This window comes from Lagenorhynchus albirostris, chromosome 17, assembly GCF_949774975.1.
Source record: "Lagenorhynchus albirostris chromosome 17, mLagAlb1.1, whole genome shotgun sequence".
In the NCBI taxonomy this organism is placed as follows: Eukaryota; Metazoa; Chordata; class Mammalia; order Artiodactyla; family Delphinidae; genus Lagenorhynchus; species Lagenorhynchus albirostris.
Window position 1 is genome coordinate 45,757,284 of NC_083111.1, and position 14,216 is coordinate 45,771,499.

At 36.3% G+C, this 14,216-nt stretch overlaps 1 protein-coding gene across 1 annotated transcript in view; it reads right to left on the bottom strand.

Annotated features, from left to right (window-relative positions):
* Positions 1 to 903: 903 nt before the first annotated feature.
* The window catches only part of RGS22 (regulator of G protein signaling 22), a 158,061-nt gene continuing 144,748 nt past the window's right edge, over positions 904 to 14,216 (bottom strand). Inside the window, exons 24-27 of the mRNA XM_060127509.1 lie at positions 7,029 to 7,127; positions 2,337 to 2,430; positions 2,141 to 2,219; positions 904 to 1,001 (exon numbers count right to left, since the gene is read on the bottom strand). Coding sequence (XP_059983492.1) covers positions 980 to 1,001; positions 2,141 to 2,219; positions 2,337 to 2,430; positions 7,029 to 7,127 — 294 coding nt within the window. The 3' untranslated portion in view covers positions 904 to 979. The remainder of the gene's footprint in view (positions 1,002 to 2,140; positions 2,220 to 2,336; positions 2,431 to 7,028; positions 7,128 to 14,216) is intronic.

Here is a 14,216-nt window from a genome sequence, read left to right on the forward strand (position 1 = left end):
AGATCATTTATTTCAGATTCTCCTTTCCCTCCAGGAAAGAGGATAGGAGGATGTATGTCTGGGTTCTCTCTGCTATAAGTGTAACTCCAGTTAATAAGAGGACTTTTGCCTTTTAAAGGTCTTCTCTTGCTACCCTAACAGTTTATCTCAAAGAGTGGTCTGTGGAATGCCCATATCACACACACAACTAGGATGTCCATTAAAGAGGGAGATTCCTGGGTTCTGCTCAAGAACTACTGAATCAGACTCTCAGAGAGTGAGCCCAGGAATCGGCATTGCTAGCAAATGTTACAGTGAGTCTTATGCACACTAAAGTCTGGTTCTCACTGCTTTAATACATGGTTTCTTTAGAGTGGGATAGGGATAGGGATAAGGTGGGGAAGGCTTTTCCCTCTATGTTTTGGGTCAATTTATTGCTAGGAATATTAGTCCCCTAAGCACTTGCTGAATATACCTGCTAACCAAATACAGCTAACCCTTGAACAACACAGAGGGTAGGGGTACTGAACCCTTCACAAAGTTGAAAATCTGTGTATAACTTATAGTAAGCCCCTGTATCCACGGTTCCTCTGTATGCGCAGTTCTGCATCTGTGGATTCAACCAACCACAGATCTTGTAGTAATGTAATGTTTACTATTGAAAAATATCTGCATATAAGTGGACCTGTGCAGTTCAAACCTGTGTTGTGCAAGGGTCAACTGTATAGTGAGTGCTCAAGGAATATTTGTTGGAAGACTACTTGAGGAGCAAAACATAGTTCCTTAACGTGGGTGATAAGCAAAACATTTTGATTCTTCTAACCTAGATAGAAGTCATTTTATCCTAAATAAGTTAAAAAAATTTTTATAGTCTTGTATGTCGTGTGTACAGAAGAGACGTCGTTTTCAAACTGTGGAAGTAAAACAAGCTAAACTTTATTTAGATGATAGGCTTGCTCTAAAGCAGACCGTCAAAAACTCACTTGAGCTTCCATGTTAGTTAAATTTGGTTTAAAGAATTCCTGCAAAAGAAGAAGAAGAAGAAGAAATGATTGAAACATAAGCTGCTAGAGAAAATTTAAATCCCAACCAACAAAAACAGAAACGTACACAGAGTTGTAAGAAGGATCAAAAAAGTTAACAAATGTGTCAGCACACCCTAAATGTTGGAGGGACTGTGAGGTTGGTCTATGGGGTGGGGGAACTGACAGAGGGCACAGTGAGTAGGATAAATCAGAAGAGAAAAAAGATGAGCAGGCTAAGAGCATAAAGGCCTGCTCATCAAACCCTCCCAAGAACCAGAAAACTAAGGATTTTCAGAAACAAAAATCTAAGCTACAAGATGGAAGATAAGAGAAAGGGGGCTTTTACAGGGTTCTTTAAGTATTAGGTCAATGGGTTACACATACATTACATTATACTAGTATACTACTTTGTAAAGGCATTGTTAAACTCTAACGCTAGTATCAAAACTGTATAATCACATCAGTATCTGTATGAGAGAAGGACCCCAGTTTGATTTTCAGTTCTTTCTTATATTCCCATCTTGGGAAAGTGGAACTTAGAAAAATTCAGCTTGGGAAACCTTGGGAAACTAAGCCCACTCTTCCATAAATGTTCTTTGTGGAAGAGAAGACTAGATAAGGAGCAGATAGAAGCAATCAATTATCATTCCCCAGGGGCCTTTCTATTCAGGAGACTGTGCCATTCAGAAGGGAGGCAAGGTGCTCCTAGCCATCAGTTTGTTACTGGAGAGTGTATGTGTGTGTGTTTGTGTGTGTGTGTGTTTTGTGTGTGCACTGTGCAGGTGTGCACGTGCATTAGTGTGTGAGTCAGAGAGACATGGATGGGACTGATCAATTCAGTCTATGACTTATCTTGTACCTATCAGCAGCAGTGTATACACTTCCATGAGTGCTGTCACTCTGGAAATAGGATGTAGTGTTGGGTGTATGTCATAGTCTTTCCTCATCAGCAGAGGAGAAAAAAACAGAGACAGACGGAACACACACACTCTGAAATTCTCCTAACTTGGGAGTCAGAGCAGTTGGGAAGGAATCAGTCCTCATCCCTTCCTACCCTCTCCAGATGGCCAAGTGACAGGTAGAGTTCTAACAATAAGGAAGAAAGAACTGAAGATAGACTATCACATGAAACTCACTCTGAATGTTGTGGGAAGATATGGTCTTTTTCAAAGACAGCGGAAGCAGTAGACTTGAAATTTGTAAAAGATGGTGTGGCTGCACAAAAATAAGAGAAATAAGGGAAACAGTGAAGTAATAATTAACAAAGTCCGCTAATATTAATCTGTAATAGAAGATAACAAAGCAACCCTGTAAGCAAAGAGCAAAAATTACCTGCAAACAACTTTCTTTCTAGTTCTTCTTGAATTTTAAGAAGAATCCTTTCCTGTTCTAAGGCTTCTATGTACTTTGAGTAGCACCAGGTTGGCTAAGAAAACAATTTTCAAAATTAATTTTGGAAATATTTGCCCCAGTAAATAAACTGAAGGTAAGATAATATCAGCTCCCTCATTTAAACCATTTATGCTAGAAGAACACATATAAAGAAATGTGCACATTTCAAAAATTTATATGAATTTTCATAAACAGAACTTACTGATTTAAACTTTTAACTGGGTACCAAAAATTATTACGGATCTACATTTATGTAGATATGTTTATGATGAAGTAAAGGGATTTTTCTATAGCCTTGACCTAAATTTTTAATAATTTAAATTTTGTTCTAGTTTTATTGAGATGTAATTGACATATAGCACTGTTTAAGTTAAAGGTGTACAATAATAATGATTTGACTTACACACATCATGAAATGATCACAAGAGGTTTGGAAAACACCTATCATCTCATATAAATATAATATTAAAGAAATAGAAAAAAGATTTTTTTCCTTATGATGAGAAGTCTTAGGATTTACTCTCTTAACAGTTTTCATTTGTAACATACAGCAGTGTTCACTATTTTTATCATGTTGTACATTACCTACTTAGTACGTACCTTATAACTGAAAACTTGTACTTTAGATTACATTCACCCTCCCTCCACCCTCCACCTCTGGTAGCCACAAATCTGATCTCTTTTTCACCGAGTTTGTTTGTTTTGGAAGTATAATTGACCTACAACACCACGCTAGTTCCTGGTGCACAACACAGTGATTCCATATTTCTATATGTTAAAAATGATCACCATGATAAGTCTGGTTGTCATCTGTCACAATAAAGATATTACATAATTATTGACTATATTCCCACACTACACATTTCATACCTGTGACTCATTTATTTTGTAACTGAAAATTCGTACCTCTCACTACCACTTACCTATTTCTCTCCTCCTACCAATACCCTCCCCTCTGGCACCTGTTTGTTCTCTGTATCTAAGACTCTGTTTCTGTTTGGTTCCGTTTGTTCATTTGTCTATCTCTGACTTATTTCACTTAGCGTAATACACCATAGGTCCATCATGTTATCACAAATGGCAGGATTTCATTCATTTTATGGCTGAGTAATATTCTGGTGTGTGTGTGTGTGTGTGTGTGTACCACTTCTTCTTTATCCATTCATATATTGATTGGCACTTAGGTTGCTTCCATATCTTGGCTACTGTAAATAATCTTGCAATGAACATAGGGGTGAATGTATCTTTTAGAACCGGTGTTTTTGTTTTCTTCACAAATACTCAGTAGTGGAACTCCTGGATCCTATGGTAGTTCTAGTTTTATGTTTTTGAGGACTCTCCGTACTGTTTTTCAGAGTGGTTACACCAATTTACATTCTCACCAACAGTGTAAAAGTGTTACATTTTCTGCACATCCTTGAAAAACTTATTTGTTGTTTCTTGTTTTGTTTTTTAATTTACTTATTTTTTAACATCTTTATTGGAGTACAGTTGCTTTACAATGGTGTTAGTTTCTGCTGTATAACAAAGTGAATCAGCTAAATGTATACATATATCTCCATATCTCCTCCCACTTGCGTCTCCCTCCAACCCTCCCTATACCACCCCTCTAGGAGGACACAAAGTACCTAGCTGATATCCCTGTGCTATGCAGCTGCTTCCCACTAGCTAACTGTTTTACAATTGGTAATGTATATATGTCCATGCCACTCTCTCACTTCGTCCCAGATTACCCTTCCCCTTCCCCATGTCCTCAAGTCCATTCTCTATTTCTGCGTTTTTATTCCTATCCTGACCCTATGTTCTTCAGAACCATTTGTTTTCTTTTCCCTTTTTTTTAAGAATCCATATATATGTGTTAACATATGGTATTTGTATTTATCTGACTTACTTCCCTCTGTATGACACTCTCTCGGTCCATCCAACTCACTGCAAATAACGCAATTTCAGTTCTTTTTATGGCTGAGTAATATTCCATTGTATATATGTGCCACATCTTCTTCATCCATTCATGTGTTGATGGACACTTAGGTTGCTTCCATGTCCTGGCTACTGTAAATAGTCCTGCAATGAACATTGTGCTACATGACTCTTTTTGACTTATGGTTTTCTCAGGGTATATGCCCAGTAGTGGGATTGCTGGGTCGTATGGTAGTTCTTTTTTAGTTTTTTAAGGAACCTCGATACTGTTCTCCATAGTGGCTGTATCAATTTACATTCCCAACAACAGTGCAAGAGGGTTCCCTTTTCTCCATACCCTCTCCAGCATTTATTGTTTGTAGATTTCATGATGATGGCCATTCTGCCTGATGTGAGGTGATATCTCATTGTAGTTCTGATTTGCATTTCTCTAATGGTTAGAGATGTTGAGCATCCTGTCATGTGTATCTTGGCAATCTGTATATCTTCTATGGAGAAATGTCGATTTAGGTCTTCTGCCCATTTTTGGATTGGGTTGTTTCTTTGATATTGAGCTGCATGAGCTGCTTGTATATTTTGGAGATTAATCCTTTGTCAGTGGCTTGGTTTGCAAATGTTTTCTCCCATTCTGAGGGTTGTCTTTTCATCTTGTATATAGTTTCCTTTGCTCTGCAAAGCTTTTAAGTTTCATTAGGTTCCATTTGTTTATTTTTGTTTTTATTTCCATTTCTCTAAGAGGTGGGTCAAAAAGGATCTTGCTGTGATTTATGTCATAGAGTGTTCTGCCTATGTTTTCCTCTAAGAGTTTTATAGTGTCTGGCCTTACATTTAGGTCTTCAATCCATTTTGTGCATTTCTGTGTATGGTGTTAGGGAGTGTTCTAATTTCATTCTTTTACATGTAGCTGTCCAGTTTTCCCAGCACCACTTATTGAAGAGGCTGTCTTTTCTCCATTGTATATTCTTGCCTCGTTTATCAAAGACAAGGTGACCATATGTGTGTGAGTTTATCTCTGGGCTTTCTATCCTTTTGCATCAATCTATATTTCTGTTTTTGTGCCAGTACCATACTGTCTTGATTACTGTAGCTTTAGAGTATATTCTGAAGTCAGGGAGCCTGGCTCCTCCAGCTCCGTTTTTCTTTCTCAAGATTGTTTTGGCTATTCGGGGACTTTTGTATTTCCATACAAATTGTGAAATTTTTTGTCCCAGATTTTTGAAAAATGCCATTGGTCGTTTGATAAGGATTGCATTGAATCTGTAGATTGTTTGGGTAGTATAGTCATTTTCACAATGTTGATTCTTCCAATCCAAGAACATGGTATATCTCTCCATCTGTTTCTATCATCTTTCATTTCTTTCAACAGTGTCTTATAGTTTTCTGCATACAGGTCTTTGTTTCCTTAGGTAGGTTTATTCCTAGGTATTTTATTCTTTTTGTTGCAATGGTAAATGGGAGTGTTTTCTTAATTTCTCTTTCAGGTTTTTCATCATTAGTGTATAGGAATGCAAGAGATTTCTGTGCATTAATTTTGTATCCTGCTACTTTACCAAATTCATTAATTAGCTCTAGTAGTTTTCTGGTGGCATCTTTAGGATTCTCTATGTACAGCATCATGTCATCTGCAAACAGTGTCAGTTTTACTTCTTCCTTTCCAATTTGGATTCCTTTTATTTCTTTTTCTTCTCTGATTTCTGTGGCTAAGACTTCCAAAACTATGTTGAATAATAGTGGTGAGAGTGGGCAACCTTGTCTTGTTCCTGATCTTAGTGGAAATAGTTTCAATTTTTCACCATTGAGAACGATGCTGGCTCTTGGTTTGTCATATATGGCCTTTATTATGTTGAGGTACGTTCCCTCTATGCCTACTTTCTGGATGGTGTTTTATCATAAATCGATGTTGAATTTTGTCAAAAGCTTTTTCTGCATCTATTGAGATGATCATATGGTTTTCATCCTTCAGTTTGGTAATATGGTGTATCACATTGATTGATTTGTATATTGTATATTTGTATATTGTATATTGTATATTTGTATATATATTATATATTTGTATATATATATATACAAATATATATATATTTGTATATATATTATATATTTGTATATTGTATATTTGTATATTGTATATTGTATATTTGTATATTGATTTGTATATTGATGAATCCTTGCATTTCTGGGATAAACCCTGCTTGATCATGGTGTATGATCCCTTTAATGTGCTGTTGGATTCTCTTTGCTAGTATTTTGTTGAGGATTTTTCCATCTATGTTCATCAGTGATATTGGCCTGTAGTTTTCTTTTTTTGTGACATCTTTGTCTGGTTTTGGTATCAGGGTGATGGTGGCCTAATAGAATGCGTTTCAGAGTGTTCCTCCCTCTGTTATATTTTGGAAGAGTTTGAGAAGGATAGGTGTTAGCTCTTCTCTAAATGTGAAACAGAATTCGCCTGTGAAGCAATCTGGTCCTGGGTTTTTGTTTGTTGGAAGATTTTGAATCACAGTTTCAATTTCAGTGCTTGTGTTTGGTCTGTTTATATTTTCTATTTCATCCTGTTTCAGTCTCAGAAGGTTGTGCTTTTCTAAGAATTTGTACATTTCTTCCATGTTGTCCATTTTATTGGCATATAGTTGCTTGTAGTAATCTCTCACAATCCTTTGCATTCTGCTATCCATTGCTCTACAGAAGAAGTGATATATCTTTCCTGCTTACCTGTTGGCCATATACTTGCTGGCCTAAACCTGGGTCACTGATTAAAGCAGCTGTTTTGATAGCAGATCCTGAAGTACTTGGATATTGTTTGATTCCATCCTGTAATTATATTAAATTAAATTATTCCAAAAAATGGGTAACACTATATTAACATAAACTTACAGTTCAGAAGTCGTAACATCTTATGAAAAAATATTTTGTGGTAAGCACCGCACCACAAGGTTTCATCAAGTCAATGTCATGAATATGACATATTCTACTGTTACGATCTTTAATTTTTCATACTAATATAAAAATATTAAAAAATAAATGAGAGAAATTATAAAGTAGAATGTAATAATCACCTCCAAATTCTAGCTTCCAAGAAAAACCACTACATTTTCATGAACATCCATCCAAACTTCTCACTAGACAAATGCTTAGATATAATCTATAACTTGAATATTGATATTTTATTAGCTAAATTTCATATAAATGGAATCACAGTATACAAACTTTTAAAATCTGCTTTTTCATGAAAAATATCATGAAAACATTTCTCTGTGAATAAATAAAGAACAGGAATATAAGGGCAGGGTCTTTGTATCATTCACCAAGTATGCCTACTGCAGAACACAGAGTATATACTTAAATATTTGTTGGATGATGGAATGCATAAATTACATCATCATTTTCACTGGATGAATGGTCTTTTTAAAAAAAATTATTTAATTTTATTTTTGGCTGTGTTGGGTCTTCATTGCTGCACACGGGCTTTCTCTAGTTGCAGCGAGCGGGGGTTACTCTTCCTTGCTGTGTGCGGGCTTCCCATTGCGGTGGCTTCTCTTGTTGTGGAACACCGGCTCTAGGCATGTGAGCTTCAGTAGTTGTGGCACGTGGGCTCAGTAGTTGTGGCTCTTGTGCTCTAGAGCGCAGGCTCAGTACTTGTGGCACATGCGCTTAGTTGCTCCGTGGCATGTGGGATCTTCCCGGACCAGGGCTTGAACCCATGTTCCCTGCATTGGCAGGCAGATTCTTAAGCACTGTGCCATCATAGAAGACCTGAATGGTCTCATACACTCAAATATTTGTTGAATGATTAAAGAATAAACTACATTATCAGTTAAACAGGTGAATAATATTCTAGTAAAGGAATGTACCATAGATGATTTAACCAATACCTGCTATTAGAAATTTAAGTCATTAAAAATTTTTACTATTATAAACAATGCTGTATACAAACATCTTTCTGCACTTTTAAAATTCTCTCCTTTAGAATAAATGTCTAGAAGTCTATCTGCCGGATTAAAAAGAATGAACATTTTAAACAATAAAAGTTGTCAAATTGCCCTTCAGAAACAAAGCACCATTTTACACTTTCTCCAATAATGCATGAATTTGCAGGCCTCTTCCTCATACCCTCAACCAACACTGGATATTTTCTTCTTTGCCAGTCTACATGTCTTTGGTTACTACTGAGGTTGAACACCTTTTAATGCTTTTTTTTTTTTCTTTTTCCGTTACGCGGGCCTCTCACTGTTGTGGCCTCTCCCGTTGCGGAGCACAGGCTCCGGACGCGCAGGCTCAGTGGCCATGGCTCACGGGCCTAGCCACTCCGTGGCATGTGGGATCTTCCCGGACCGGGGCACGAACCCGTGTCCCCTGCATCGGCAGGTAGACTCTCAACCACTGCACCACCAGGGAAGCCCCCTTTTAATGCTTTTAATCATTTGCATTTCTTTTGAGAATTGCCTGTTGATGCCCTTTGCCCTATTTTTTTGTTAAGAGTATTTATGATTTATTTTTATAACATATCATACATTTTATGTTTTCCCAATTTGTCTTTTAACCTTGTTTTTTGCCATTTAAAATTTAAAAAATTTTACTGATCCTTTGTTAATGAATTTGCCACTGTTAAGTATTTGATATTAAACTACATGAAAGTTTTCCATGAGGTTGATTCTCCTGTCATAACTTTCTTCAGATTACCCAGTTTCATTTGATTCCTTTATAAGAATGAGAGATGAAGGATATAATTGATATTAGTATTTTTATTATAAAGGCCAATTACTGCTACAATATTAAAAAGATAACTAACATTTACTTTATGACATGTATTATTCTTCACATACTATATTTAATTCTACCTTGTGATGTAATTTCTATTACTATTTTCATTTTCCTGAAAAAAAAAAAGAGGTTTTTGGAAGTGAACTGGTTTCCCTGAGATATTAGAACTGATCGATGATAAGGCTAGGATTCAAAACCAGGCAGTCTGACTCTAGAAACTGCACTCCTAACCACCATACTATGTTATCTCAGATCAAATGATACCTTACAATTGTATAGTGGAATACCTTACATGTTCTTCTATTCATATCATTTCAATGAATCCCTCTCAAATCATATGAGATTAATATCACCACCATTAGGTGATAGATGAATTTGAGGTTAAGAGGGTTATGAGTCATGCCCATGGTTACCTAGGGAAATCCAATATTTTTCATAGTAAGTGATTTTTTTCAGAGGACACATTTTCACGTTACAAAAAAAATTATGAGTTTCCCATATTCACTTTTTCCAACATTTCCTCATACGTCTTCATTGACAATAAAATCCTGGAACAAATGTCGACTCTACTGGTCTTCCTTAGCTTACACTTTCTGTGTTAAAATAAATGCATGTGCAAAATTTGTAGTTACTAATAAGTGATGGCAATATGTTTATTGTGTAAAATAAGAATATTGAGAAGTAGAATTCCTATGTTTTCTTTAGGATTATTCACCCTACAAAACGAACGTCAACATTTGTACCTAACCCTATTAGCAGTTACCAGTTGACAGATATGGACAGATCAGAAGATCACTTAAGGACATTTGCATTTCCATAACTGAAGTATAATATGGACGATATAAAGATACATCTTGGATTTTCTGAAAAAGCAGCAATTTCAGATTTTCTCTACCCTCATCACACTGTATATTTCAACTTTTGTTTCAGACAATATGTTTATCATATATCTAAGCAAACTGAAAATACTTGGGATGACACTTAGAGAGCTGTGAAGTTCTTCCTAAGTGTTTAGGATACAGTAAGAGATCTTTATATCCTCCTTACTTCTATATCCTTTATTCAATAAGTATATATTTAGAACCATTTGTTAAAATCCTACTATTTAAGACTAACTCAAATTTACCTTTTCTTTGAGATCCTTTACCTTTCCCCCACAAATAATTAATTCATTTTCTGGGATTTCAGTTTTTGTTTATATTCTTTTCAGTTAAGTGTATGTGTGTATCTATCTATCCTTACACTATATATAAATTATATTCATATCCCTAGCATATGTAGTAGGGATCAATATGAATAGATGATCAATAAAACTCTATGTAGTAGATGATCAGTAAAAGTCTGGTGAAAGAAGCAGGAAAAGGATTAGGAGGGGAAGCTCTTTAGAGAGAATATTTAGGCCACATTAGTAGAAAATGCAGCAGACTCACGTGAGACTCATCTGATTGGTGAAGTTATTCATGTGCCACAGGTGGAATCAGAAAAGAGCTCCAAGCATACATGTTAGACAACATTCTAATTTTTTCTCCCTACATCAACCCTTCAAATATATTTCCTTCCTGAGCCTACCAACTTAGGATCACATTCAAGCAGCTCAGTCAGACATGGACTTGCCTCAGGGACTGGAGAAGGTAAATGAGAGGATTTTTATTCAGTGAACTCTGTTTTTTGTCAGATTACATAGATTGGGCCAGATGCATAGTTGGTTTGAGGGGGAAATCAGCTTTTGTATTATTTGATCTATCATTTATCACCTAAACCACTGGAAGGGAAGTAACTGCAGAAATTGTTAAAATAAATAATCCAAAAATAATTATATTTAAGTTTAATAACATTTCTTTTCCATACATAGGATATATATGTGTATATATTTGCTCCATGGTTAAAGAACTCAAAATACATCTACAAAAATATGTGAAGCCACACTGAAGAACTGATTCAGTAGAAGCAAGATTTTGCAGACACCTCTTCCTATTTTCTCACTCTTATGTCTTCCCTGATTCTCATTCCCTGAGTGTACTGGAAATACCCTCAACCTCCGGATGATAGAATATATCAACCAAAGATAAGCTTCTGAAAATATGATAATTTTTTGTAGCACCATTCATATAAAAATGTTATATACTAAATACTTACAAAAACATTTATAACACTCACGTAAGATATGAATAACAACAATACCACAAAAGCTTAAGAAATGCAATATCACCAGTACCTCTGCTCCCCTTTGTGTCACTCTCCAATCCCATCATCTATCTCCACCCAACCCATGAAGGTAACCGCTATACTGAATTTTTACGTTTATCATTCCTTTTTCTTATTTATAGTTTCCCACATTTGTACTGATTAGTTTTATATAAATTTTAACTTTATATAAGCAGAATTGACTGGTTCTATTCATTTGAAAATTTTCCACTCAACATTATGCTCCTGCTATACATCTATGTTTATTATTGTGGTTAGTTTATTTGTTTTCCATCACAGCACAGTATCCTACTACATGAATTTGTTTTTCCAGTCTCCTGTTAACAGACATTTGAATAGCTTCTGATTTTTTTGCTATAGAATGCCATGGGTGCTATAAACCATGTGCATGTCTCCTGATATCTGTGTCCATAAATTATTCAAGGAGATTCGATAAGTTGAAGGCTAAGTGCATCTTTTAATTTACTGGATAAAGTCAAATTGTTTTCTAAAGTGACTATCAATGTACAGTCCCATCCATAGTGTATAAGAGTTCTGATTGCTCCCTATTATTGGTGGTTGAGGAAAATATAAGACATTTCAAAATGAGCAGAAAATGATAGGTGATATGCATATAAAACCATTACAAGAATAAAACAGAAAATGAGAACTCCAATATTTTAGCTGATGACACTACTGTCCAAGAAATCTAAGCATGAATCAGAGGAAAACTCTAACATAGGAGTCCAAACTGGATAAAATATCCCTACACGAACATTTTCATATATGAAATACTCCAAATCATAAATGCAGAAACTCGGGAACACCAAATAGCCAAAGCAATCTTTTTTTTTACTTTATTTATTTTAAATATATTTATTCTTTTTGGTTGAGCTGGGTCTTTGTTGCTGCGCGCAGGCTTTCTCTAATTGCAGTGAGCAGTGGCTGCTCTTTGTTGCGGTGCATGGGTTTCTCATTGCAGTGGCTTCTCTTGTTCCGGAGCATAGGCTCTAGGCGTGTGGGCTTTCAGTAGTTGTGGCTCGCGGGCTTCAGTAGTTGTGGCTTGTGGGCTGTAGAGTGCAGGCTCAGTAGTTGTGGCACACAGGCTTAGCTGCTCTGCAGCATGTGGGATCTTCCCGGACCAGAGCTCAAACCCGTGTCCCCCGCATTGGCAGGCGGATTCTTAACCACTGCACTACCAGGGAGGTCCCCAAAGCAATCTTGAGAAAGAAAAATGGAGCTGGAGGAGCCAGGCTCCCTGACTTCAGGCTATACTACAAAGCTACAGTAATCAAGACAGTATGGTACTGGCACAAAAACAGAAATACAGATCAACGGAACAGGATAGAAAGCCCAGAGATAAACCCACGCACATATGGTCACCTTATCTTTAATAAACGAGGCAAGAATATACAATGGAGAAAAGACAGCCTCTTCAATAAGTGGTGCTGGGAAAACTGGACAGCTTAATGTAAAAGAATGAAATTAGAACACTCCCTAACACCATACACAAAAATAAACTGAAAATGGATTGAAGACCTAAATGTAAGGCCAGACACTATAAAACTCTTAGAGGAAAACATAGGCAGAACACTCTGTGACATAAATCACAGCAAGATCTTTTTTGACCCACCTCTTAGAGAAATGGAAATAAAAACAAAAATAAACAAATGGGACCTAATGAAACTTCAAAGCTTTTGCACAGCAAAGGAAAGCATAAACAGGATGAAAAGACAACCCTCGGAATGGGAGAAAATATTTGCAAATGAAGCAACTGACAAAGGATTAATCTCCAAAATTTACAAGCAGCTCATGCAGCTCAGTATCAAAAAAACCAAACAACCCAATCCAAAAATGGGCAGAAGACCTAAACAGACATTTCTCCAAAGAAGATAATACAGATTGCCAACAAACACATGAAAGGTTGTTCAATATCACTAATCATTAGAGAAATGCAAATCAAAACTACAATGAGGTATCACCTCACACCGGTCAGAATGGCCATCATCAAAAAATCTACAAACAATAAATGCTAGAGAGGGTGTGGAAAAAAGGGAACCCTCTTGCACTGTTGGTGGGAATGTAAATTGATACAACCACTATGGAGAACAATATCGAGGTTCCTTAAAAAACTACAAATATAACTACCATACAATCCAGCAATCCCAGTACTGGGCATATACCCTAAGAAAACCATAATTCAGAAAGAGTCATGTACCACAATGTTCACTGCAGCTCTATTTACAATAGCCAGGACATGGAAGTAACCTAAGTGTCCATCGACAGATGAATGGATAAAGAAGATGTGGCACATATATACAATGGAATATTAGCCATTAAAAAGAAACGAAATTGAGTTATTTGTAGTTAGGTGGATGGACCTAGAGTCTGTCATACAGAGTGAAGTAAGTCAGAAAGAGAAAAACAAATACCATATGCTAACACATATATATGGAATCTAATTAAAAAAAAGGGTTCTGAAGGACCTAGGGGCAGGACAGGAATAAAGATGCAGAAGTAGAGAATGGACTTGAGGACACTGGGAGGGGAAAGGGTAAGCTGGGGTGAAGTAAGAGAGTGGCATTGACATATATACACTACCAAATGTAAAAGAGATAGCTAGTGGGAAGCAGCCACATAGCACAGGGAGATCAGCTCGGCGTTTTGTGACCACCTAGAGGGGTGGGATAGGGAGGGTGGGAGGGAGATGCAAGAGGGAGGAGATATGGGGATATACGTTTATGTATAGCTGTTTCATTTTGTTATAAAGCAGAAACTAACACACCACTGTAAAGCAATTATACGCCAATAAAGATGTTAAAAAAAAGAAACTCAGAACAGAAACAGATAAATTTTAAAAGCCAGTGTAAAATGACAGTTTACTGAACTTAAAAAAAGACTGAAAAAAATAAAAATCTCTCAGAAATGAAGCTATAAGGTACCCAAGGGTTCATG